Source organism: Saccopteryx leptura, chromosome 3, assembly GCF_036850995.1.
Source record: "Saccopteryx leptura isolate mSacLep1 chromosome 3, mSacLep1_pri_phased_curated, whole genome shotgun sequence".
NCBI lineage: Eukaryota > Metazoa > Chordata > Mammalia > Chiroptera > Emballonuridae > Saccopteryx > Saccopteryx leptura.
The window spans coordinates 256,877,688-256,905,562 of record NC_089505.1 but is presented as its reverse complement, the minus strand read 5'-3'; the positions used below and the strand labels follow the sequence as shown (position 1 = coordinate 256,905,562).

Below are 27,875 nucleotides of genomic sequence, written 5' to 3'. Positions count from 1 at the left end.
TGCATAAAATGTAAACATTCCTGAAGTCACTGGGAACTTGGTAGTTTGTGCTACTGGACAGGTGTTGGAAAGACACCAGGGGAGAACCATAGGACATCAACTCTGCTGGAACTTTCGGACAAAACATGAATATGGTGTGAAGAGCACGTGCACAGTGGAGGCTACTCACACCGTGGGTGCGCTGGGCCTAAGAAGTTGGTCGTGCAGCAAACAGGGTGATGATGAAGTGCTTGGATAGCTTCTGATCTGTATCCCCAATACAGCATTCAGACGCCCCTTACTCACCGCCCCCTTGCTAGTACTGAAACTAATCACTGCAGTAATAATGAACCCTTCAGGGGAAGTGTCTCGGCCTTTAGAGGAGACGGCCCAGGTTCCCCCTTCCTGGCCCTGCACTTGAGAGCCCGCCCGCGGGCCCCGGGTCTTCCCAACCCCCTACAACCCAGCCTCCAGGACCGCGCCGGGGTCTGCTGGATCGCCCACTGGCCCCGAGTATTGGGACACCTCCCCTCTCCCCATCACCCCTGCCTCCGTGCGCCCCCTGGGCCCCGACATCCCCTCCACCTTCCCCGCACCTCCCCCGCCGTCCACTCTTGGGCCGGACCTCTCCTGGGCCCTCACTCGCGGCCTCCCGGGCCCAGACGCCCCCACAGCACCCGGGACCCGGGTCCCGCAGGCCCCGCCGGCGGCTCTCCCCTCGCTCCGCGGCCCCGCGCGCCGGCGGGCGGTGGGCGGGGCGGCGCGGCGCAGGGGCGGGGTCTCTGGTACTTCGTGGGCGCCGCGGACGCTCTGCTCCGGTGCCCGAGGCCGGAACGTCAGCGACCGAGCCGCCGCCGCTGCGCCGCCGGCCTGCCTTGTTCTCCGCCGAGGGCGCGCCGCCAGCGCAGACACGGCCAAGTGGGGCCAGGGGGACCCGCGCTGGATCGTGGAGGAGCGGGAGGACGGGACCAACGTGAGCAACTGGCACTGGTGCGGCCGGGCGGGGCTGCGGCGGCCGGGCCTCCTCCCTTCGGAGCCCCCGGCGGGCCGGTGGGGCCCCTCTGCGAGCCCTGGGGCGGTGGTGGTGGGGGTCCGCAGGGTCTCAGGGCGCCTCCGAGGGGCCGGGGCTTGCACAGGTGCAGAGGGTTCCTGTCCCCTCCCCCAGCGCCTCAAGGGCGGCTCTCTAGCTGTCTGTAGCCTCTGGGCTGGGAGAGCCCTCTGAGTCTGGGGACCTGAGTCCTAAGTGCGCTGCTTCGGGGACTCGTTTCCTCCTTTTGAAAGTTGGGTTGAGCTCCCAGAATAGCTTTTGTCTTACCTCTTCAACTTTGACAGTCTGTACCCTTAATTAAGTGCTTCCTTTTCTTTACCCTTCCCGCACCTGAGCCTCTTGATGTTTCTGGAACTTAAAATGAAGCTAGAAAGTGTATGTGGGGGAGCATGGGTGTGTTTTGGTTTGTGCGAAGGCAGGGATTTTCAACCTTTTTCATCTCATGGCACACATAAACTAATTGCTAAAATTCTGCGGCGCACCAAATAAGTGTATTTTTGCTGATATGACAAAAAATATAGGTATAATTTTTATTCATCCACACCATGACTAGTGTGTTGGCTATTATCTTTTTTTTTTTTTTTTTAATTTGACAATCTAAGGGAAAAGAGGTCAGTGTCCCTGACTAAAACTCAGATAATGCATGTTTCAGCACACTGGTTGACAATTGGCGGCTTAGTGGAAAGAACAGGAATTTGAATCTCAACTCTGCATCTAACTTGGTGGGCCTCTGGTGTGAGCCCTGCCTTCCAGGAGTTTGAACAAGTTACCCATCTTTTTTGTACCTTACCGGGAACACTGTTTTACTTCTGCCTCCCTCTCTCCTCCAGAGCTTCAGGAAGTGATGCTCTCTGTGGGGCTCCTGTGAGTGCTATGGTACCTCAAGGCCATCAAGGTGACGCTGAGGCAGGTCCAGAGCTGAGCAAAGTCCTCTGTCTGAGACGGGAACATTTCCTGGGGGAGCTCTGGCTGGGGACTGAGAGGAGCTGACCTCTCCTTCCCTAGCCCTGTCACCATGGACACATCGTGAACTTCTCGCAGCTCGTGTCTGCTCCCTAAAATGGGAACCTTATTCAGGGAGATTGCATGAAATAATACATGTGAACACACTTGGTAATTTGTGTTGTTATGATTAGAATTATTTCAGTTGTTATCACTATGATGCTATCAAGGCCAGGCTGGTCCACATTGGATTCGGGCAGAGGGTAAAGGAACTGCAGAGCCAGAAAGCTTTGAGCCATTCCCATTTATTAGAGTCTTGCAATGGTGGACAAGCAAACCAGCAGGGGGAGACTGTTTCTCACAGCAGCAGGTGGCCCCTCTCAGTGGCAGGCAGACAATCTGCAATCCACCTGGAGGGCAAGCACCCGTATCCTTGCATAGACTATACACATGTGGTGCTGCCATGTGCTCATGCACTAATCAGGCAAAGTACAAGTGAGCAAGCCAAATATAGCTGTTTTCCCAACAATCCACCCCTTTAGGGTTGCTCACCTCACAATCTATGCAATGGTCCCTGTGCAAGGAGTGAGGACATTACATAATCAGAAACAGTACAGATTTCAGCAACCAAATTACAAAGGCGTAAGCTATACCAAAAATGGCAATTACAAAGGTATCCTTCATAATGTCTCCCTGGGCACTCTGCCTAGGGAGTTAACTGGAGGCCCACCTCTAGCCCTCTACCCCACAGTAGATGGGTGGGCCTGTATAATCCAGGGCTATGCCCATTGAAACCATAAAGTTTCCTTGGTGTGTCTCTGCAACTGGATGGGAGCAGCTTCCCGGTGCAAGAGGGCCTCCACAGGTGCCACAGCCCCCCCATCAAGGTGTGTTGTAGTACTGTCCACAAGCGGTGTGTCCATCAAGCAAGGGAGCCGGTGCCCCCCTCTGGTCACAGTCCAAGAGTCTGTTACACCGCCCAGTGATCAGTCCATGATAAATGACAGCTCAGCTATCTGTACAAATTACCAAGGTAAAGGTCCACTATAGGCAATTAGCCACACAGCCCTTTGATATCAGACCTCAGCACCTTTTCATAAGCATTCTGTCTATTGCCACAAGCTCCATCCAAACCCATCAGCAAGTTCACAGGGCTTGGTGGGGTCCAACACCTTCAAAGCCTGTGCCACCTTGCCAGTTCTCTCAGCTGCTGTTGTAGCAAAGAAGCACCTGGTATCTTCTAATGCCAACAACTGCTGCACGTTAGGAGACCAGTGGATTGCCAATTTCACATGGGGCTTCTGGCCCCCCACTTGTCTTCATTAGATGGGCCTCTAGGCCTTCCCCCTATTCAAACTGGAACAGCAGGTCTTGGGGATCCTCCTCTCCACAGTTGTCTCCAACAAGTAATCCTGCAACCATGCAACCCAAACACCAGCCATTTTCTTGGCAGTTGCTGGGGCCGCCTGCTTCTCCCACTTTTGCAGTGGCTGGAACCTCTGCTCCCACTTAAGCTACTGCCAACTCTAACAGGACCTGCCATCTAATTTCTCCCTATCTGCACCAGCCACAATCAAATCTACCTACATCTCTGTTCAGGTAATCTTTACAGGCCTGTTTCTCTTGTTAATTGGGGGGGGGGGAGGGGCAGCATGGGCAGCAGCCTGCACATTTCATGCTGCTTCCACCCCCCACCCCAAATCTGCTACTGTAACCGTGTTGATGGGCTGCCCCACATAGGAGCTCAAGATGGCCACTAGTGACCCAGAAAGGGCTAATGGGATGCTACAGAGAATAAGGTCCCTCATCCTTTCTGTAAACACTTCCTCATCTGGCCCCTGGACCTCAGGTTGAAAGCAGCATTCTTCATACCCAGTTCCCGGAGGACCTGCTGCAGCTCAGTATATGACTGCCATTGACTCAGTGTCCCCAGCAAGTCCCCAGCATTCTGCCAGACTGCCCGTATGGCAGCCATCACCCATTCTAATAGGCTATAGTTTCCTGAGTTGTCATGGCAGTTCTGAAGATGCTGCCTCAAGGAGGAGTGAGTGGTAATGATGGCTAATTTTCCCATCTCTGTTCCAGAGAGCATGATGCCATCCATCCCCTATGTCCCACAACCGCATCAACCAGGCTGCCAGGGGCTCAGTGGGTTTCTGCCTGAATTTTGCCCCCAACTCCATCAGCTCTGTCTGGGTGTAGGGCCAGACCACAGGGTGCTCCACCACCTGCAGAGGGGGTTGTACCTGCCCCTGAGGTGCTCTTGGCTGTTGGGTTTTTACCTTCTGGGCAACCACTGGCTGGGGTCTGAGTTGCAGACAGCAGTTTCATCCCAAACCTCCCCTTCTCAGAAGAGTTGGAAATGACTATTACCACCAACTCAGAGCCACCTTGCCGGCACGGATGCAGCTCCTTCTTCAGCAACCTCTTCAGCTCTTGTGGCTGCTGGCTCTCAGCCTGCAGCTGAGGCTCGAGCTCTTTAACCCTCCGTTGTTTCTCTAACAGCTATTGCTGCCAATGTTCAGCTTCTAGGGTAAATGAAAGCTTTTGAATCTGTGATTCCTTCTCCAGCAGCCATTCCAGTTCCAGGTGCTGTTAGTGTTCAGCCTGCATCTCACACTGCAGCTCTCAAAAATGGTTGGCCTCCTTCTCCAGCAACTGTTACAGTTTCTGCTGCTGTCAGTGTTCATCCTGGAGCTTTTGACCTCGTGCATCCTCTCGCAGAGAGCTTTCAGTTTCTGCTCGCAGGGCTGTAAAAGACACCCAGCCCATGGCCCCTAACAGGAGAGCCACTGGGAAGGGTGATGCCTTCATGGTGGAAAGTCTAGCCCAACCTTCAAGGGTGTTGGTGGCTCTATACCAATCTGATCCGAATCCTGCCCACTATGCCAGATGTCATGCTGGTGGCCGAGGCGGGTCTACATTGGATTTGGGCAGACAGTAGAGGCACTGCGGAGCCAGAAAGTGTAGGGCCATTCCCGTTTAATAGAGTTGGTTTGAGAGGCATGTTTGTAAGTCTGAGGGTGGCAGTTCTCTCAAGACTTCTTGAGAGGAATGTCGGCTAAGCAGGTGATACCACCTGGGTCTTCCAGTCTTGGCTTTCCTTTTCTGTTCCTTGGCAGGACAGAGTGGGATGCCACCAACTGGTCCACGTTCCATAAGTTCCTGGTGGATGTCATCGCGGAGAATGAAGCCGGTCGCTGCCGGATCAGTGAGCTGAAGCAGGTGGAGGCGAGGCTTCCTGCAGCAGCTGCAAAGGGAAGCTGATTTTCTTCTATGAGTGGAACATCAAACTGGGCTGGAAAGGTAATGGGCTCAGGGATCAGGCAGGGCTTGAGGCAGCCTGGGGGCAGACTTTGTTCATTCATTATTCACTCATTTGGCAGATATATATATATATATATTTTGTATTTTTCTGATGCTGGAAACAGGGAGAGACAGTCAGACAGACTCCCCCATGTGCCCAACCGGGATCCACCCGGCACGCCCACCAGGGGTGATGCTCTGCCCACCAGGGGGCGATGCTCTGCCCCTCCGGGGCTTCGCTCTGCCGCGACCAGAGCTACTCTAGCGCCTGGGGCAGAGGCCAAGGAGCCATCCCCAGCGCCCGGGCCATCTTTGCTCCAATGGAGCCTCGGCTGCGGGAGGGGAAGATAGAGACAGAGAGGAAGGAGAGGGGGAGGGGTGGAGAAGCAGATGGGCGCTTCTCCTGTGTGCCCTGGCCGGGAATCAAACCTGGGACTTCTGCACGCCAGGCCGAAGCTCTACCACTGAGCCAACTGGCCAGGGCCCATTTGGCAGATATTTTTAGAACTGCTGTGGAGCCTGCACTGACTGGCCCCTGAATTGGTGTTTGTAGTTCCAGATACAGCTTCCCACACATGGAGGTCCTTGTCTGACAAACTGGGGGCTTTCCTTTCTCTCAGCACTCAGAGCTGCTTACAGTCTTTGCTTTCAGCTGGACCCCTGTCTGCCAGGCCCCTGGGAGGGCTAGAATTTCCTGAAGCTGCTGCCTGGGGCACTCTTCCCCGAGATAGCTGCCTGCTGGTGGGCGGGCCCTTCCGGTCTTCATCCTGTAAAAATGGCAGATGTCATCCTTGTACTGTCTCCCTTCCCTGCTCTTCTTACCCCCAAAGTGTTGATACTTGGTGTACTCTATATGGTTACTGAAATATTTTGTTGGTTGTTCTGGTTCCCACCACCCCCTCTCCCAATTCAAGGCAGGGATTAAAAAAAAAAGTCAGCTTTATTGAGATATAATTCACATACCCTATAGTTCTCCCACCTGTGTACCATCCAGTGGTGTTCCATACATTCAGAGTTGTAGGCCCTGGCCGGTTGGCTCAGCGGTAGAGCTTCGGCCTGGCGTGCGGGAGTCCCGGGTTCGATTCCCGGCCAGGGCACACAGGAGAAGCGCCCATTTGCTTCTCCACCCCCCCCCCCTCCTTCCTCTCTGTCTCTCTCTTCCCCTCCTGCAGCCAAGGCTCCATTGGAGCAAAGATGGCCCGGGCACTGGGGATGGCTCCTTGGCCTCTGCCCCAGGCGCTAGAGTGGCTCTGGTCGTGGCAAAGCGATGCCCCGGAGGGGCAGAGCGTCGCCCCCTGGTGGGCATGCCGGGTGGATCCCGGTCGGGCGCATGCGGGAGTCTGACTGTCTCTCCTCGTTTCCAGCTTCAGAAAATACAGAGTTGTGCAGCTATCACTACAATCAGTTTAGAAAATTTTCATCACTCCCCCGAAACCCTGTCCCCATTAGCAGTCATTGCTCCAGTCCTCTTTAACCACTAATCTATTTTCCATCTCTGGATTTGCCTCTTGTAGACATTTCATATTAATGGAATCATACAGAATGTGTTTGTATGTTTTACGATTTTATTTACTGATTTGAGAGAGGAGAGTGAGAGAGAGGGAGGGGAAGGGGGAGGGGACGGGACAAGCAGAAAGCATCAACTCATAGTTGCTTCTTGTGTATCTTTTTTTGTTTTGTTTTTTTTTACAGAGAGAGTCAGAGACAGGGACAGACAGACAGAAATGGAGAGATGAGAAGCATCAATTATGAGTTTTTCTTTGCGTGTTGCAACACCTTAGTTGTTCATTGATTGCTTTCTCGTACGTGCCTTGACCGCGGGCCTTCAGCAGACCCAGTAACCCCTTGCTCGAGCTAGCGACCTTGGGTCCAGGCTGGTGAGCTTTTGCTCAAACCAGATGAGCCTGCGCTCAAGCTGGCGACCTCGGGGTCTCGAACCTGGGTCTTTTGCATCCCAGTCCGATGCTCTATCCACTGCGCCACCGCCCGGTCAGGCCTCATGTGTATCTTTACCAAGCAAGCCTGGAGGTTTAGAACTGGTGACCTCAGCATTCCAGGTCGATGCTTCATCCGCTGTGCCACCACAGGTCAGGCTGTGTGTGGTTTTTGTGATTGTTTTTCACCTAATGTAGTGTTATCAAAGTTTATTCCTGTTGTATGTAGCATGGCTCATTCTTTTTTATGGTTGAATGGTATTCTTTTGTATAGGTATAGCATGTTTTGTTCATCTGCTCACGAGTTACTGGACATTTGGTTGTTTGGGGTCTTTTGATCAGGAATTGATTGGTTTTATTTCAGGCCCAGATCATTGTCAGGAATGTTGTATGCTTGTTGAATGAAGAAATTTCTCCTGTGGTGCCTAGCTCCTGGCTGGGTAGACAGTCTGTGCTCAGTAAATACTTGTTGAAATCACCATGGATGTGAAGACTAAGGGGAAAGGAAGAGGGGAGGGGGAGAGAGGGAGAAATCTGATCTGAGAAGATTGTACTGTGTTAAAGTTTAGCCTTAGCCTGGGAGTCACCTTCTTCTTCAAAGGGGGAACGGAAGGAGCAGGAAGCATCAATTTATAGTAGTTGCTCCTTGTACGTGCCTTGACAGGGCAAGTCCGGGGTTTTGAACCAGCAACCTCAGCATTCCAGGTCGGTGCTCTGTTCACTGAGCCCCCACAGGTCAGGCTGGAGTCAGCTTCTTTCTTTTTTTTTTCTCTTTCTTTCTATTGTCTTTGATAGTACTCAAGATATCCATATTTGTAAATAACACACTTGAACTGCTCTATTTTTCTTTTTTCTTTTCAAAGAGACTACTGACTTTTTACTTTGGAAGAAGATGATATAATTCTGTTAAAATCACTTCTGCCCCGTGCTACTCACACACTTCCCCTGTTCCAACCCTTGTAAATTTGATTAGAAGGTCACTTAAATATCTTTACCTGTAGCTGTTGCTTTGAGGCTGGCCCGTGTCAGACCTTCTGCCAGAAGATGTGAGTTGGGTTGCCAGTGTGAGGAATGTGACCAGAAGGGGCTAAGGGAATTCTCAACATTCAGTGTGCCCACATTTACTCTTTCCATGATTTCAAAAAACTTTGGCTGGTGCCCAACTTATAAACCTTTCTTTTGGGGAAAATGATATGGGGATCTCACTCGCAAGCAGTCTTCCTGATTGCAGTCCACTCCGTACCTTGAGGGATGCCTCCAAGTTCTGAGACTGTCCAGGACTTCTGATTTGCAAGTGTTTTATTTTTATTGGCGTGATCACTTTAAGCCACTAGGTTTCAGCTTTCTCCTCTCCGTTAAGCCATTTCAACTCTTGTGCTTTCTATTATCCATATTTTGTCGATATGTTTCATCTATTCCATCTTCCCACAGTCAGCTTCTTTCTTGAGAGTTTGGGTTAGAGAGCCACCCAGTAAACTGTCCTTGAGCCTCTGCCCTGGTGACCACCTCATTAGCTCAAGCCAGGCCTGAGCCCAGAGAGACTGTCAGTCAGCATCAGAAGTAGTCCCACTCCTGCCTTGGAACCTTCTGTTTCTGTCAGCTACTCCTTCAGTGGCTGCTGCTCGATAGAGCACAGCAGGGTGTGGCTCCTTACACCAGGTGGTCCTCCCACCCCCTCTTTGCCAAGACAGGGCTCTCAGGGTCCACAGGAAGCTCTCAAGGCCTGTGTTCTTTCCATCTGCCTTAGCTCAAGGCAACAACCAGCTTCTTTGCAGAATAAGACCCAGCCACTCCCAGGCAGCAGCCAGAGGGCAGGCTGAACAGGACTTGCCCTGACCCCTGGCTCATCCCCTCGAGCAGTGAGTCCCAGAGGTGGCAAGTGAGGCCTGCTGTGGAGGAGGCAACACTCTGGTCTTGTGTTTTCTTTTTTTTAATTAAGTTTTTAATCTAATCCCCACCCAGCTTTACTGAGGTGTAATTGACTTGCAACAGTGTATGAGTTTAAGGTGTACGATGGGATGATTTGATTTATGTATAAACTGTGAAATGATTACCACATAGGGTTAGTTAAACACATCCATCACTTCACAAGGTTATACACTTTTTATATGTATGTTGAGAACTTTTAAGTTTTACTGTCTTAGCAGCTTTCAAATATATACAGTGTGTTCGTAAAGTCATGGTGCACTTTTGACCAGTTACAGGAAAGCAACAAAGGATGATAGATATGTGAAATCTGCACCAAATAAAAGGAAAACTCTCCCAGTTTCATACCTATTCAGTGCAGTTTGATGTGGGGTCCATTTGTTGCTGAACACACATCCAAACGATAGTGAATTCTTGCCACACACGGGTAAGGACGTCTGGTGTAACAGAGTGAATAATGTCTGTCATTCTCTGTATTAAGTGATTAATGTCGTGGCGCTTCATTATAAATGCGCTGATATTCACGTTGCACTTTGGTCACGGATTAGAATTTAGCGAGCCATAGAACACACTGAACTTTCCTCTGTACCGTCCACATCTCGACTGGCATGGCCGTGGGCTGCTCCGCTGTATACACGGTGTTACATTATCATCTGCGCATGCGCACATGCTGCCACATCATCCTACAGAAACTGGGAGGGTTTTCCTTTTATTTGGTGCAGATTTCACATTTCCTTCCTTCCTTCCTTCCTCCCTTCCTTCCTTCCTTCCTTCCTTCCTTCCTTCCTTCCTTCCTTCCTTCCTTCCTTCCTTCCTTCCTCCCTCCCTCCCTCCCTCCCTCCCTCCCTCCCTCCCTCCCTCCCTCCCTTCCTCCCTCCCTTCCCTCTCTCCCCTTTTCTGAAGTTGGAAACGGGGAGGCAGTCAGACAGACTCCCGCATGCGCCCGACCGGGATCCACCTGGCATGCCCACCAGGGGGCGATGCTCTGCCCATCTGGGGCATTGCTGTATTGCAACCAGGGCCATTCTAGTGCCTGAGGCAGAGGCCATGGAGCCATCCTCAGCGCCCAGGCCAACTTTGCTCCAATGGAGCCTTGGCTGCAGGAGGGGAAGAGAGAGACAGAGAGGAAGGAGAGGGGGAAGGGTGGAGAAGCAGATGGGCGCTTCCCCTGTGTGCCCTGGCCAGGAATCAAACTCGGGACTCCTGCACACCAGGCCAATGCTCTACCACTGAGCCAACCGGCCAGGGTCCAGATTTCACATTTCTATTGTCTTTTGTTGCTTTCCTGTGACCAGTCAAAAGTGCACCATGACTTTACGGACACACTATAGTACATTATTGTTAACTTTGGTCACCCTGCTGTACATTACATCCCCAGAACTTATTCTGGAAGTTTGTACCTTTGTGTCCTTTGACCACCTTCATTCCCCACCCCCTGACAACCACCAGTCCACTCTCTCCCTCTTTCTGAGTTTGATTTTTCTACATGTATAAATGAGGTCATACAGTATTTGTTCTTCTCTGACTTATTTCATGTAGCATAATGCCCTTAAGGTTCATCTCTGTTGATGCAAATAGCAGGACTTCCTTTTTTATGGCTAAATAATGTTCCAGTGTGTGTATGTGTGCACGCGCATCTCATTTTCTTTATCCATTCATCCATCGATGGACCCTTAATGTTTCCATGTCTTGGCTATTGTATATAATGCTTCAGTAAACCTGGGGTGCAGCTATCTCTTTAAGATAGTGATTTCATATCCTTTGGATATAAACCCAAAAGTGGGACTGCTGGGTTATATGGTAGTTCTATTTTTAATATTTTGAGGAACCTTCATTTTATTTTATTTTTTACTGTGGTGCACCAGTCTGCATTCCCACCAGCAGTGAACAAGGGTTCCCTTTTGTCCACATCCTTGCTAACACTTGTTCTTTTTTTGACAGCAGCCATTCTAACAGGTATGAGGTGATATCTCATTGTGGTTTTGATTTACTTTGCCTGAGGATTAGTGATGTTAAAACATGTACCTGTTGGCTATCATTTGAATATCTTCTTTACCTACCATATTTTTTGCTCCATAAGACACATCTGACCATAAGACGCACCCAGGGTTTTAAGGAGGAAAATAAGAAAAAAAATATTCTGAACCAAATGGTGTGTTAAAATATTTAATAAAATACCATCTTTTTCACTCCATAAGATGCACAGGCATTTTCCCCTCTATTTTTTTGGGGGGAAAAAGTGCATCTTGTGGAGTGAAAAATACAGTAAATGTCTGTTTAGGGTTTTTTTGCCCATTTTTAAACAGGCTTTTTTTTTTTTTTTTTGCTATTGTAAGAGTTTCTTATGTATTTTGGACATTAACTCCTTATCAGATAAGACTTACAGATATTTTTTTCCTATTCTATAGGTTGGGTTGTCCTTTCATTTTGTTGATGGTTTCTTTTGCTGTGCAGAAGCTTTTTAGTTTGCTGTGTTCCCACTTGTTTAGTTTTGCTTTTGTTGCCTTTGCTTTTGATGTCAAATTCCAAAATAATTGCCAAACCCCATGTCAAAGAGCTCATTGCTGCCCTGGCCAGTGGCGCAGTGGATAGAGCATTGTCCCAGAGTGCCACGGTCACTGACTCCATCTGGGGTTGCTGGCTAGATCCTGTCGGCACTGGTTCAAGCCTCAGAGCATGTATGAGAAGCAATCAATGGGTACACAACTGAGTGGAACAATGAGTGATGCTTCTCTCTCCCCATTGCCCCCTGTCAAAATAAATGAATTTATTGCCTGTGTTTTCTTCTAGGAATTTTGTGGTTTCAGGTCTTATCTTCATATCTTTATTTCATTTTCAGTTAACTTTTGTGTATGGTAGAAGATAGTGATCCAGTTTCTTTTGTTTTCACTGCTCAGTTGTCCCTATTATTGAAGAGACTCTCCCCACTATATACTCCTCTGTTGTAGAATAATTGGCCTTATGTGCATGGTTTTATTTCTGGGCTCTCTATTCCACTGACCTGTCTGTCTGTTTTTAGACCAACAACATACTGTGTGTTTATTTAAGATTTTATTTATTGATTTTACAGAGAGAGAGGAGGGGGTGGCAAACAAGAAGTAGTTGTTTTACTCTAGCTGTTTGTTGGTTGCTTGTCTTATGTGCCTTGACCAGGCAAGCCCAGAGTTTCAAACCGGCGAATTCAGTGTTCCAGGTTGGTGCTCTATCCACTGCGCCACCACAGTCCAGGCAATACTGTACTGTTTTTATTACTATAGCTTGTAATATACCGTATTTTTCACTCCATAAGATGCACTCCCCCCCACAAGTGGAGGGGGAAATGCCTGTGCGTCTTATGGAGCAAAAAATACGGTATTTTATTAAATATTTTAACACATCATTTAACACCACATTTTGGTTCAGAATTTTTTTTTTCTTATTTTCCTCCTTAAAACCCTAGGTGTGTCTTATGGTCAGGTGAGTCTTATGGAGCAAAAAATATGGTAGTTTAACATCAGGAAGTGTGATGTCTCCAGCTTTGGTCTTTCTCAAGATTTCTTTGGCTCTTTGGGGTCTTTTGTAGTTCCATACATATTTTATGATTGTTTGTGCTACTTCTGTAAAAAATCTCATTTGAATTTTGATAGGGATTGCATCGAATCTCTGTAAATTGCTTTTTATTTTCTTTTTCTGTGCAAACTGTGGGCTTACTTGTTCTTATATTTCTAGTTCCTTGAGGAATAAAGTTAGGTTTTTTATTTGAGATCTTCCTTTTTTCTTTTAATTTTTTTTTTTTTTTTAGTGAGAGGAGGGTCGGCAGAGAGAGACTCCTCATGCGCCCTGAGATCCTGGCAAGCCCACTAGGGGGCGATGCTCTGCCCATCTGGAGCGTTGTCGGTTGAAACCAGAGCCATTTTTTAGCGCTGAGGCAGAGGCTGTTGAGCCATCCTCAGTGCCTGGGACTAACTCGCTCTAATCAAGCCTTGGCTGCAGGAGGGGAGGGGAGAGAGAAGGAGAGAGAGAGAGAGAGAGAGAGAATTGAGAGGGGGAGAGGTGGAGAAGCAGATGGGCACTTCTCCTGTGTGCCCTGACTGGGGATTGAACCTGAGACATCCACACACCAGGCCAATGCTCTACCGCTGAGCCAGCCGGGGCCTTCATTTTTTTCTTGATGTATGCATTCATTGCTACAAACTTCCCTCTTAGAATTGCTTTTGCTGCATTCTCTAAGTTTTAGTGTATTGTGTTTCTATTTTCATTTGTCTTGAGGTTTTTTTGTTTGTTTTTGTATTTTTCTGAAGTTGGAATCGGGGAGGCAGTCAGACAGACTCCCGCATGCGCCCGACCGGGATCCACCTGGCGTGCCCACCAGGGGGTGATGCTCTGCCCATCTGGGGCGCTGCTCTATTGCGACCAGAGCCATTCTAGCACCTGAGGCAGAGGCCATAGAGCCATCCTCAGCGCCCGGGCAAACTTTGCTCCACTGGAGCCTTGGCTGCGAGAGGGGAAGAGAGAGACAGAGAGGAAGGAGAGGGGGAGGGGTGGAAAAGCAGGACTCCCACACGCTGGCTGACGCTCTACCATTGAGCCAACCGGCCAAGGTCGAGGTATTTTTTTTAAATTTCCTTTTGAGCCCTAGCCAGTTGGCTCAGTGGTAGAGCCTCAGCCTGGTATATGGAAGTCCTGGGTTCCATTCCCGGCAGGGCACACAGGAGAAATGCCTATCTGCTTCTCCACCCTTCCCCCTCTCCTTCCTCTCTGCCTCTCTCTTCCCCTCCTGCAGCCAAGGTTCCATGGGAGCAAAGTTGTCCTGGGCTCTGAGGATGGCTCTACGGCCTCTGCCTCAGGTGCTAAAAAATGGCTCTGGTTTCAACCAACCACACCCCAGATGGGCAGAGCATCGCCCCCTGCTGGGCATGCTGGGTGGATCCTGGTTGGGCATGTGTGGCAGTCTGTCTCACTGTCTCTCAGCTTCTCACTTCAGAAAAATACAAAAAATAAAAATTTCCTTTTGATTTCTTTGAGCCGTTGGTGAATTTTCCAGCTTTCCTCCTATTGTTGATTTCTAGTTTCATACCGTTGTGGTTGGAAAGATAGTTATTATTATCTCTATCTTTTTGAATTTGTTGAGACTTGTTTTGTGGCCTAACATGATTTATCCTAGAAAATATTCCATGGGTGCTTGATAAGAATGTGTATTCCGCCCTTGCCGGTTGGCTCAGTGGTAGAGCGTTGGCCTGGCGTGCGGAAGTTCCGGGTTCGATTCCCAGCCAGGGCACACAGGAGAGGCGCCCATCTGCTTCTCCACCCCTCCCCCTCTCCTTCCTCTCTGTCTCTCACTTCCCCTCCCGCAGCCAAGGCTCCATTGGAGCAAAAGATGGCCCGGGCGCTGGGGATGGCTCCTTGGCCTCTGCCCCAGGCGCTAGAGTGGCTCTGGTCGCGACAGAGCGACGCCCCAGATGGGCAGAGCATCGCCCCCTGGTGGGCGTGCCGGGTGGATCCTGGTCAGGCGCATGCAGGAGTCTGTCTGACTGCCTCCCCGTTTCCAGCTTCAGAAAAAAAAAAAAAAGAATGTGTATTCTGTTGCTATTTGATAGACCGTACTTTATATGTCTGTTGGATCCATTTATTATACAGTGTTGCTCAAATCCTTTGTTAAGAGTTGGGTAGCAAAGTCCCTAATTATTATTGTATTGATATTTATTTCTCCTTTTAGTTTTGTTAATATTTGTTTGAAATATCTTTTCTATCCTTTCATTCTTAGTTCAAGTATGTCCTTAAAGCTAAAGTGAGCCTCTTACAGGCAACATATTGTTGTATCTTGGTATTTTTTAATCCATTCAGCCATGATATGTCTTTTGTTGGAGAATTTAATCCTGAGGTCATTGACTAGAGTGCAGGCCCATTGGCTTGAGAATGGGGTTGCTGATTTGAGTGCAGGATCATCAACATGATCTCACAGTTTCTGGCTAGAGCCCAAAGGTCACCGGCCTGAAGTCCAAGGTTGCTGGCTTGAGCCCAAGGTCACTGGCTTGAACAAGGGCCACTGGCTCAGCTTGAGCCTCCCAGTCAAGGCACATATGAGAGAGCAATCAATAAACAATTAAAGTGAAGCAACTATGAGTTGATGCTTCTCATCTCTCTCCTCCCTCTCTCTCCCATTTTGTGTCTCTCTTTAAAAAAAATTATACTTTTTTTTCTCACATTTTAGTTTATTGATGTTGCAACTTTATTTAGTTTTTATTTTACTTTTTAGTGAGAGGAGGGAAGGCAGAGACAGATTTCTGCATGCACCCCAACTGGGATCCTCCCGGCAAGCCCACTAGGGGGCGATGCTTTGCCCATCTTGGGCTTGCAAACAAAGCCATTTTTTAGTGCCTGAGGCCGGTTGGCTCAGTGGTAGAGCGTTGGCCTGGCGTGCGGAAGTCCCGGGTTCGATTCCCGGCCAGGGCACACAGGAGAGGCGCCCATCTGCTTCTCCACCCCTCCCCCTCTCCTTCCTCTCTGTCTTTCTCTTCCCCTCCTGCAGCCGAGGCTCCATTGGAGCAAAAGATGGCCTGGGCGCTGGGGATGGCTCCTTGGCCTCTGCCCCAGGCGCTAGAGTGGCTCTGGTCGCGACAGAGCAACGCCCCGGATGGGCAGAGCATCGCCCCCTGGTGGGCGTGCTGGGTGGATCCTGGTCGGGCGCATGCGGGGGTCTGTCTGACTGCCTCCCTGTTTCCAGCTTCAGAAAAAATACAAAAAAGAAAAAAAAAATAACCATAGGTTAGTATGCATGTAAGTTATGGGTTTTTTAATTAATTAATTAATTTATTTATTAAGTGAGAGGTGGGGAGGCAGAGACAGATTCCCACATGCGCCCTACCAAGATCCACCCAGCAAGCCTCTTACCAGGCAATGTTCTGCCCTTTTGCTGTCACTGCTCCATTGCTTGGCAACCAAGCTATTTTAGCGCCTGAGGTGAGGCCATGGAGCCATCCTCAGCGCCTGGGGCCAGCTTTGCTTGAACCATTTGAGTCATGGCTGTGGGAGGCAAAGAGAAAGAATGAGAGAGAGAAAAAGTAGGAAGGGGGCGGGGTAGAGAAGCAGATGGTCGCTTCTCCTATGTCCCCTGACCTGGAATTGAACCTGGAATATCCACATGCCAGGCCAATGCTCTTACCAATGAGCCAACTGGCCAGGGCCGGTTACGGTTAATTTAAATACATTTGATATTTAACTATTAGAGTTGTAAGTGAATTATTCACCACCATTGCAATATTAGATAATCTGACTTTGACTATATATTTATCATTACGAGTGAGTTTTATATATTTGTATGTATTTATGATGCTAATTAACATCCTTTTATTTCAGCTTGAAGAAGGCCCTTTAGCATTTCTTATAGGCAGGTTCAGTGGTGGTGAACATCTCAAGCTTCTGTTTGTCTTGCCCTCATTTCTAAAGGACAGCTCTGCTGGCTTTGGTATTCCTGCTTGACAGTATTCATTTTTGGACTTTAAATAAGTTTTTATCTTTCAATTACTTAGTTGACATACAATAGTTTCAGGTGTACAATCCAGTGATTAAACATTATATAAGTTACCAAGTGTTCATTATGATAAATCTCGTACCCATCAGACACCATACAAAGTTATTAGAATATTATTGACTAGATTCCTTATGCTATACTTTACATTTCCATGACTTTTCTGTAACTATATGAGCTGGGTTGATGGAGACTTCGATATGGTGCCGCCAGATCTGTTGGGGGGGGTGGGCTCAGAAAAGAGTGGCCTCTGCCATCACTTCTGTCTTATAGAAAGCTGCCCCTCCAACTCTCACCTTGATGTTGGAGAATTTACCTCCTCCCCATATGTCCCTGGTGTCTTTTGAGCTGCTGCTCCAGCACTGGAGCTCAAAGCAAGTTGAGTCCGAGTGCTGGCCTTGTCTGGGACTCCAGCAGCCCTCTGTGTCACTCAGCCATAGTCCCTCTTGGCTTCTACTGTCAGAAGTTATGGGGACTTATTTTCCTGGCACTGGAACCCTGGGCTGGGGGACCTGAGCTGGGGCTCTTTGCTCCTCAAGGGCAGGGGGAGGGGCCTCCAAAGCAGAGAGATCCCTCCTGATTTTTATCTGCCACACATGGGTGTGGGGCCAGTCTGTTCCGAGTCTGTCTCCCTCCTACCAGTCTCAATGTCCCTCTTCTTTAATTCCCTAGTTGTGGGACTTCCATTCCGCTAGTTTTCTGGTGGTTCTGGATGGGGTGTTCTGTAGTTTAGTGGTAATTTTGATGTGGTTGTGGGAGGATTTGAGTACTGCATTTGGCTACACTGCCATCTTGACCAGAAGCCCCAACAGTCTTTTCTTTCAGTATTTTGAATATATAGTCTAACTCCTGGTCTGTCAGCTTTTTGTTGCATTACTCTTGTATGACTTTTGACAACTTAATTAAATGTGTCTTGGTATAGCCCTTTTTAGGTTCAACCTATTTGGGGGGTCTTTTGGGCCTCATGAATCTGGATGTTCATTTCTCTTACCAGGTTTGGGAAGTTTTTGACTATTATTGCTTTAAATTATAGTCTCTTCTCCTCTGAAATTCCCATTGTTTCTTTTGATAGCATCCCACAAGTCCTGTCGGCTTTCTTTACCTATTCACCTTTTTTCTTTTTGTTCCTTTAGATAATTTTAAATAACTTATTTCCTAGTTCACTAATTCTTATACTTGCTTAAGTTAGCTGTTGAAATTCTATTTTAAATATTGAGTTCAGTCATTGTATTCTACAGCTTTAGGATTTCTGTGTGTTTTTTTACATTTATTATTTATTTTTTTTAAACTTATTGTTTTAGATTTTATTCATTTTTAGAGAGAGAGAGAGAGAGAGAAGAGACAGAGGGAGAGCGAGAAAGAGAGAGAGAGAAAAGAGAGGAGCATGAAGCATCAACTCCCATATGTGCCTTGACCAGGCAAGCCCAGGGTTTTGAACCGGTGACCTCAGCATTCCAGGTTGATGCTTTATCCACTGTGCCACCACAAGTTAGGCTATTCTTAATGGTTTCTCTTTTCTTGGTCAACTTCTCATTTTGTTCATGCATTGTTTTCCTAACTTGAGTTAGTTCTCTGTGTGTTCTTGTAGTTCACTAAGCTTCTTAAAGAAGTTTACTCTGAATTCCTGGTCACATAGTTTATAGATCTCCATTTCTTCAAAGTCATTTCCTTTGGTGTTGTCATGATTACTTGATTCTTACGAGCCTCAATTCCTTGCATTGGCAGCTGCACATATAAATAAGTGGTCTCCTCTTCCAGACTCAGGTTTCAGCAGGAGAAGACCATCATCATTCTGCTCAGCATGGGTACCGGGCCAGCGAGTCAGTGGTGTCCATGGTCTGGTGGGGTTTGTTGTTAGGGTCTTTTGTTGGGTGGGGCTATTGCATGGGCTTTTAGTTGAGGGAGTTGGTTGCTGATAGCTGAGCTCCAAGTTCAGGCAGGGCCACCAGATGGGCACCTTGACCTGGCAGAGCTGCTAGCTGTGTTCTATGGTCATGTTGACCACTAGCTAGGCTCTCCAGTTACTTCTAGTCAGGTGGGGTCACTGGCTGTGTTACTGTGCCACTGGTTGGACTCTGTGTTTGGGGAGGTCTGTGGGCTGGGCTCCACAATTGCTCCTGAGTGGGCGGGGTCTCAGATTGTGTTCCCTGACCAGATGGTGCCATTGGCTAAATTCTTATGCAGACAGGGCTTTGCGGTTGGACCTGGCCTCAGGCTGTGCTCTGTAATCTGGTGGGCACACAGACTATGCCTCCCAGGTCTGCTGGCTTGCTTTTGTGATGAGGTAGGGTTAGGCTGCTAGCTATGCTCCACTATTGAGCAAAGTTACTAGCTGGGCTCTCAATCAGGAGGTGCCTCCAGGAGTTGGGTGGGGCTAGAGACCCTGCTCTGCAGTTGGGTGGGGTCACTGTCTGGGCTTCCTGTCTGGATGAGGCCTCAAGCTCTGTTTTGCATTGGGATTAGGCTGTAGGCTGGGCTCTGAGGCTGCTTAAGGTCCCTGTTCCAGCTCTCTAGTTATGCGGGGCCAGAGACTAGGCTAAACAGTTGGACAGGGCTGCTGGTTTGGCTCCTTGCCTGAGTGGGGCTGTAGGATAGGTTCCATGGCTTCCCAGGTTCCCTGGGCAGACTTCCTGGATGGTTGGGATTAGAAACTATGCTCAGTAGTTGAGGAGGGCTGCACATTTGCTTCCCTGCATGGGCGGGGCAGTAGAATGAGCTCCACAGCTGGCTTTGACTCATTGACTAGGGACCCAAATCAGGCGGAATTGCTCAACAAGGTCCCTGGACAGGTCAGGTGGGCTGTCAGTGACTGGGGTCTCTACTCATGCACTACTGCAGGCAGGAATGTGGTCCACCAGGATTGGAGTGCTGGAAAGTATATAGTTGTCTAACCACTCTGCTGCACACCTGAAACTAATACAAAACAATATTGAATATAAACTGAAATTGGAAAATTAAAAAAAAAAAGACTTTTTTTTTTAGTGAGAGGAGGGGAGGTAGAGAAATACTCCCACATGTGCCCTGACAGGGATCCAGCCAGCAAACCCGCTAGGGCTTTGCTCCATTGCTCAGCAACTGAGTTCTTCTTAGTGCCTCAGGTGGAGGCCATGGAGCCCTTCTCAGCAACAGGGGCCAACTTGCTCCAATCAAGCCATGACTGCAGGAGGGGAAGAGAGAAAGAAAAAGAGAGAGACAGAGAGAAGCAAAAATTGGAGGGGTGGAGAAGCAGATGGGTGCTTCTCCTGTGTGCCCTGACTGGGAATTGAACCCAGGACATCTACACACCAGGCAGATGCTCTACCACTGAACCAACTGGCCAGGGCCAAAAAAGATTTTAGTACTGGTTGCTGAAAGCCCAGCTCCCTGCTCCTCAGATTCCCAGTGGTCCCCATGAGGCAAGTCCCACGCAGCAGCCTCCCAGGAAACATTCCATGATTCTGGGAGACCTGGACGTCCACCTTGTGCTCTTTTTTCCCACTAGGAAAACCACAGTGGGACCCTCTCAGTGCGGCTCTATGCTGGCCTGGGGGAGAGTGAGTTGGACAGAATGTTATGACTCCTCTTAGCCTAGTGCCGTCCTTCTCCGCCATCCAGGAGGATGTTTCAGCCTCACTCTGGGGTTTTCACAGTGGCGTATTGTCTATGGATAGCTGGTAGTTGGTCATTTGTGAGGGGCTCTGGACTCAGGAATAAACCTATTTTGCCATCTTGATGTTGTCAATGAAATCAACATTCTGGTGTTGGAAAAAACCCAGCTGCATGGACTCCACATAGACCTTCCCTGAGCCATAACCCCCCTCCCCTCACTCCATGATCAAAACTCATTGTCTCTCTGTTCTTCGATCTCTTCTGTGACTCCTCCTCAAGGTGCCCCTTCATCCTGCTTTGAAAAGAAACATTGGTTACAGAATCATTTACTCCAACCCCATGTTTCCCCCGGCCCCTCATTCTGTGTGCACATTCACTGGCCAGGTTCTACCCGCACCTTTCTTGGCTGCTTACCTGTAATGTGGGCCAGGAGAACAGGGTCAATTTTGGTACCTGTGTGGTGGTAAATCTTGAGCTTGCCTTGTCACCAGCTGTAGTGGCACCATCTGAGGAGGGTGGACTACTCAGTTACACAGGGGAGTTTTGCATAAACCAGTTGTTAACTTTATAATGGAAGAACCCATTTTGGTCATTTTAGGTATAATTAAAGAATCTGGTGCGAAGCACAAGGGATTGATCGAAATACTCCACCTTTCTGAAGAAAATGAAGTAGATGACACTGAGGTGAAGTATCGGATTTTTTTCTTTTAATCAAGCTTCTGCTATGGATGTTGAGGATTTGGACAACTGTTCATCAGACTGATTCCTGTGCTGTAGTTTTGAATTGTGGAGGGCTCGTTCGCTGAGGACTGCCCACTCTGGGGGCAGCACGAGGACTGCAGTGCAGTGGTACAGGGAAGAGTATGCCGAGAAGCCCTAGATTATCCCACGGACCAGGGGTGGGGCCTGGACAGACGGCCGCACCCTTTGTGGCCTCCTCATCTGTGCAGTGGGGTTATTCATCTTTCAGGGATGTTATCAGATCAATGTGACAGTGGGTATGCTGTAGTTTTCTCAGGCGGCATGCAGTTTCGTGAGGATTTTGTTTCTCGTCCTCTGCATCTTTGCTGTTTCTCTTTAATGGTGACTATTCTCAGCTTTTAGCTGTGACCTCCCTTGGTTAAATCGTTATGTTTTTTCATAAACTAGTTAGTATGTATTGCTTTTGACTGGCTCTCCTAGGTCTTCTGGGAGATGGAGCCTGTGTGACTCCTGACCTTGGTGTTCACTCAGTGCCTTCTGTAAGCTGAAAGTTTGGTCTGGGGGAGCAACCATTTGTAGAGCAGCTATATTTTCCAAACCAAATAGTTCACAGAAGGTCTTTTTTGATTTGTGAAATTATTCAGTGTGAAGGCTTTCAAAGATATATAAAAACTAAATCATAGTAAGCAGCATGTCTACGACTTGCTTTTATTAAAGGTTATAAAATACCAGAAAAGTGGCATTCAGACATGCAGTTGCTGTACTCAGGGTCTGTGATTTTACTTTCCTATAGGCAGTCTCATCAGCTGAGAAGTTTGTCATCAGCATGTTAAACTGGCCTTTTTAGATTGTCCCTGGAACACATTATAGAACCAACTCTTTAGGTGGGACCTGAGACAGGTCCAGGTCAACTGAAGCACAGGGACATTAAATGATTTTTAACCAACACCTCTTCATTCTGAGACTACTACAGAGGCATCCCCAGAGCATTTTGATGGCTCCTCTCTGTCTCCCCTCACCTTCCGTCCCTTTTCTTTTTCCTCTCCCTTTCCAGCTCTCTTCCCTGCCAAAACTGTGCTAAAGGCCATGTTATGTGGGAACTTATTTCTCCTAATTATACTGGCTTTGGGGTTCTAGACCAGCGCTGTTCAGGAGAAACATGATGCAAGCCACATATAGAATTTAAGATTTTCTAGTAGCATGTTAAAAAAGTTAAAAGAAACAGGTGAAATTAACTTTAACATTTTTATTTAACCCAGTATATGATACCATTTTAACATATTAATATCAAAATTATTATTGTTTTTATATATTTTTGTGCTAAGTCTTCCAAGTCTGTATTACTTTAAACTTATAAACACCTCAAATCAGACCAGCCATATTTCGAGTGCTCAATAGCCACATGCAGCTAGGGGCTACCCTACTTGGACAGCACATCTCTAGACCGATAAAAGCCATGGGCTCTATCATCAATGTAATACATATAACATCTTGTATGCAAGTTAAGGGGCTCACATTTTAAGTAGGCCAGTCAAGATTTGGCCCACCCAGTCAATGGAGACTTGATTAAAAAAACCCTTATCTTCTCCAACTATAGGAAGAATCCAGTCACATTTCTGTGTGTGTGTGTGTGTGTGTGTGTGTGTGTGTGGCAGAGATAGAGTCAGAGAGAGGGACAGACAGGAAGGGAGAGATGAGAAACATCAGTTCTTCGTTGCTGTTCCTTAGTTGTTCATTGATTGATTTCTCATGTGCCTTGATGGGGGGGGAGGGCTACAGCAGACCGAGTGACCCCTTGCTTGAGCCAGCAACCTTGGGTCCAAGCTGGTGAGCCTTGCTCAAACCAGATGAACCCGCGCTCAAGCTGGTGACCTCGGGGTCTTGAACCTGGGTCCTCCGCATCCCAGTCTGACGCTCTATCCACTGCGCCACATTTCTCTTATAGCCACTTCTTCCCTTTCCCTCCCAGTCAGTTCTCTCACCCACATGTCCAATGTTGTAAGAATACATCAAACCCGAGTTTTCTTAGGTTTGTATTTTTCTGATTTGTAGGTGAACGTGAGTAAAAAGAAAGGAGATGGGGATATATTGAAGGACCTTATGAAAACTGCAGGCACCACCAAGGTCAGGGAGGCCCTTGGAGACTACCTGAAGGCACTTAAGACGGGTAAAGAAGGCATCCCTTGTGAAGTTGGGGGTCCCTTTTCTATTTACCCAAGTTATGCTCTGCATTGTGGTTTGCATTCCCAGGTTAGGCTGCTAAGGCTCCAGAAACAACTCTTTATGCTGCAGGATAAATTGTAGTCTGGTTATGAGAGCTGGTCATGAGCAAAGTCATAATTAGTGAATATCAGTATTGTGCACAGTGTGAACCATTTTGCCTACAGAATTGTTAGTATTCTGAAATGATGATTTAATCAGTTATTTGTATCAGGGGTCCCCAAACTTTTTACACAGAGGGCCAGTTCACTGTCCCTCAGACCGTTGGAGGGCCGCCACATACAGTGCTCCTCTCACTGACCACCAATGAAAGAGGTGGCCCTTCCGGAAGTGCGATGGGGGGCCAGATAAATGGCCTCAGGGGGCTGCATGCGGCCCGCGGGCCGTAGTTTGGGGATGCCTGGAATTACTTACTGTCTTTCCTGCTAGAGCATAAGCTTCATGAGGGGATGGAAGGTGTCTTGTTCACTGCTGTATCTCCATCTAGCACAATGCCTGGCACATAGTAGGTGCTTAATAAACCTCTGATGAGTGAATGAATGAATGTGACCGTAAGTAGTACAGATATAGTTGAGATTTACCTAGAGAACCCCTATGTCTTGTGGAAGTGAGGTTATTGTTTTCTTCCCTAAATTAGACAAGTTACTTGACAGGCAAAACGGCCAACAGGGCCTGTACATCTGCACATCATCTTTGGATTCTGCTGTGTCTCTTGGCATGTGGGTTTGAGATTGTCACTTTTCCCATGAGACCACACACATGTGGCTGGCCCACAGGCTTGAATACCATGAGGCCAAGCTGTGTGAGGCTGTGGTGAAGCAATGGGAAAATGTCTGGTTTTGACAGTGGATTGAAGGCCATAAAGCTAGTAGTTGTATAAAACTGAGCTTTTTGGAAAAGAATATGTAAAATTTTTGCAATTTTATCAAGAACTAGATAAAAAGTGAGGCATTTGAAAAAAATAAAAGGCATCTGTTGCTGTGTAACTCATGTTAGTTTTATTTATAAAAATGTGGAATGGTCTTGAAATTCACAAAATGATTTAGTATTTTTTGTATCAGTTTTTATTTTCTTATATGCTGTTTTGGGTTTTCTGCCTGTTTGTGCTGAAAAGAAAATGTTTCTTATTAGAACTATGTCCCATGTCACTTTGTAGAATTTACAGTGGGAATGATTTTTACCAACGAAAGCTACACCAACCCAGGAATTGACTTTTAAAGGGAAACAGTGAGAATACCTTGCAGGTATGAGCTCTGGTGGCCAATATGTAGGGAAGGGGAAAGGAAGTGCTTAGGGGGAATTCTTCAGAGCTCTCAACAGCCTTTTAACGATGGACTGTAAAGGCTAGTGAGAAGGGTCAGTAAATCCACACTTACATCCTTTGCCATTTTTGGGGGGAAATGTTGAGACTTTCATCCCAGATGGAAGGAAATGTATAAACACCTTTTTGTGGGATAAATGTTGAATTTCATTCCAGACTCTTCTAAAGGCACTGGTCTTTGGTAGACAACAGATTACAAAACCAGGTGACTTTGAAGTTCACCTACCACAATGGAGCAACCTTCTCTTTAAACTTTTGGATTGGGATGTTTTAGATCCTGTTCTTAAAGAGTCTAATGGTGGAGAATTGATACTTTGTCCTCATGTGCTGTTATATCCCTCATCTGCTTATTTTTGTGACCTTTGGGGCCATATATACATGTCCAGGTAGGATTTGGGGAGTAGAACAGCACTAAAGAGCTCAGAGGAATGATGAGCTCTTTTCCAAAATAAAGGCTAGGACTGGTGATGCTAAAAAGCCTTTTCATGCTATTTTCATGTTTCTGAAATGGGTAGCATGGAATTTGGGACATTGTGGTGTTTTATTAAGACTGGAAGACAGCCTGACCTGTGGTGGCGCAGTGGATAAAGCGTTGACCTGGAAATGCTGAGGTTGCCAGTTCGAAACCCTGGGCTTGCCTGGTCAAGGCACATAAGGGAGTTGATGCTTCCAGCTCCTCCCCCTTTTTCTCTCTCTCTCTGTCTCTGTCTGTCTCTCCCTCTCCTCTCTAAAAAATGAACAACAACAAAAAAAAAGACTGGAAGACAATTTTTAGATATAAGCAGTTTTATTTTTTGGCATGCTAATTATCCTTGGGAACCTCTTCTCAAGACTCAGGCGCCACTGGGTGTGAGGATTCCCATGGTGGCGCTGCACATGACGGAACTGTTTGACACAGCTGTAGAGCAGCTGTACAGCATCTTCACTCTAAAGGATGTAAGTTACCTTTCAAGCTAAAATGCTGACACTAGGAGAAAATGTGCCGCTAAGAACTGGAGCTGGGGCTTGGTTTCCCTTATGTTCGTTTTTCTAATTGGAGGGATCTAGAATTATAGGGATAGATGTCTTTAGGGTAACCTCTGAAATATTCGAGGGGGGAAAAGATGGGCATTTTGGGAGGAATACATCAGCAATTAGGGGATACATTAATTTAGTTTTCTCCCTCTGCAAAAGAGAATGAGAAAGAAAAAGCTTACAAGTTATGTAGTCAGGACACAAAAAAAACCCTCAAACCACAGTAATTGTTAATATTTTACATTAAAAAGTTGATAGTATGATATGTTGTGCTATGTTTTTCTTGGTTAGTTGATACAAAAATTTTCTAAAACTCTTGCTATATTAGAAGCTGAAAAAGGTGGGAAGTTCCAAATGTTTGATGGGAACATCACTGGTGAATACGTAGAACTGGTAAGCAACATTTTGACTAAAGAAAAGTAAGCTGGGGCCCAACTCTTCTCTCTAATACTGCTTTTTAAATTAATAATGTTTTTAACTTGTTTTGGGTTTTCTTCTAAGCTCACAGAAACTTGAACAATATAGTTGGATATAGAGCAAATAAAAATATTATATATAATGAGAAAAGTTTAAGCCTTAGTTTCACAGTATTTGTGCAAATGCTTGACTTTAGAAGAAACAAGTATAAGTCTCCCAACTCTTGGTGTAGAACGTTCAGCCTCCTGCCACCTAAATCACTAGGGTCTGCAAGGCCAGAGCTGCCTCACCCTTGACACCAGCTCTGTTCTGGTTCCCATGTCACTGTACTTCTGTTCTTGGTGGCGCTAGGGACAATGACTTCTCAGTGGTGCTGGTATGCAAGCTGTAAGATGGGACTATATGTTGTGCACTGATTACTTTTAGTACATAGGAGTCTTAATAAAAGGCTTTCATGGCTTTCTGTATAGTACAGTAGGAACATTTTAAAGATGTTCTCAGAGTTTCCTCTTTATTTTCAGTTAACAAAAGAAAAGATCGTCATGAAATGGAGATGTAGGAACTGGCTAGAAGGTATGTTATTCATACCTTTTTTTTTTAATTTTTTTTATTTATTCATTTTAGAGAGGAGAGGGAGAGACAGAGAGAGAGGAGGGAAAGAGAGAGAGAAGGGGGGAGGAGCTGGAAGCATCAACTCCCATATGTGCCTTGACCAGGCAAGCCCAGGGTTCCGAACCGGCGACCTCAGCATTTCCAGGTCGACGCTTTATCCACTGCGCCACCACAGGTCAGGCTATTCGTACCTTTTGTTACAAGAGTCCTAAAACATTCAAGCTGTTTTTCCTCCTATGAGAAGCAGGTTCTAGTACTTACAAATTTTCCTCTTCATAATGTTTATTTTTCTTCCAGAACACTATGCAACAGTCGTACTGAATTTTGTGCCTACTCCAGGGCAAACTGAATTACAATTGGATGGTAAAGAAGTTCCAATCTGTAAAGAAGAGAACATGAAATACTGTTGGCAGAAGCAATATTTTTAAGAAATAAAAGGTTTACTGCAGCTGATCACTCTAAATGGCTGAACTGGATTTTATAAGGGTATTACTTTTTGTAAGCAGAAAAAATGTTTATGTCTTCCTTATTATTTCTTTTACAAAAGAAAACAAAGCTCTTAATTTATACTGGATGAAATCCATGAACTTTTACAGACTTTAAAGCATTTGACTCATCACTACAATTAGACTCTGCATTGAATTAGAAGTAGCAAGCAACCTGAAATTATGTATTTAACCTTACCTCTCCTAGATACTCTTCTGGGAACAGATCAAATCCCTGAGTACAGATAGTTGAAGTTTGTCCTTGTGGCAAGCTTCCTTTCAACTGTAGTTTTAGGTCAGGAAGACAAAAATAAGTGGCATGCTGGTATCATTCCTTTATTTAGTCAGGGTTTTCAAGGTGGGTAGCTCTTAGTGCAACAGTGGCATGATGCACTCAAGCATGCTGAAGTGAGGGCGAGCTGGTTGTGTTGTTATGCTTCTCCCTGTATCAGTTAAGCATTTTGGGATGGAAAGGATTGAAGCCTATGGGAATAAGTTAATTTTTGGACTGCCACCAACACTTCTAATGAAATAGAGTATAATGGGTAACTGTGCTCCCTATTCAGTTTTCTCATTGCTTTCACCTGAGAAGACTGAAGCAACGTATGTAAACAAATGAAAAGTCATCACAATCAGTTTAATTAAGTGCACAGAATAGCAATCAGTCATGTCAATAAAAATAAAACAATCATTTTTACATCAAGTGTGCTTTATTTCCTCCACAGGTATTCTGTTAAATAAAGCACCATTTATATACTGCCAGGCCACAGCTAAAGAGGATTCTTTACAGAATCAAATTTCTTGTGGTTGTTCCGTGTACAAGTAAACTTAATTTTGATAATAAGAACCACAGCGATTGGAGGCAATCTGCCTC

At 46.9% G+C, this 27,875-nt stretch overlaps 2 protein-coding genes across 2 annotated transcripts in view; both read left to right on the top strand.

Annotated features, from left to right (window-relative positions):
* The window catches only part of REL (REL proto-oncogene, NF-kB subunit), a 428,703-nt gene that overhangs the window by 307,643 nt on the left and 93,185 nt on the right, over positions 1 to 27,875 (top strand). The window lies entirely within an intron of this gene.
* LOC136398493 (activator of 90 kDa heat shock protein ATPase homolog 2-like) lies at positions 126 to 26,986 on the top strand. Its single transcript, XM_066372719.1, is given in 13 exon segments — positions 126 to 134; positions 404 to 969; positions 5,092 to 5,195; positions 5,198 to 5,275; positions 20,829 to 20,914; positions 22,985 to 23,099; positions 24,309 to 24,328; positions 24,330 to 24,376; positions 24,378 to 24,396; positions 25,305 to 25,409; positions 25,779 to 25,880; positions 26,426 to 26,477; positions 26,814 to 26,986. Coding segments are annotated over 13 exon segments (1,476 nt in total).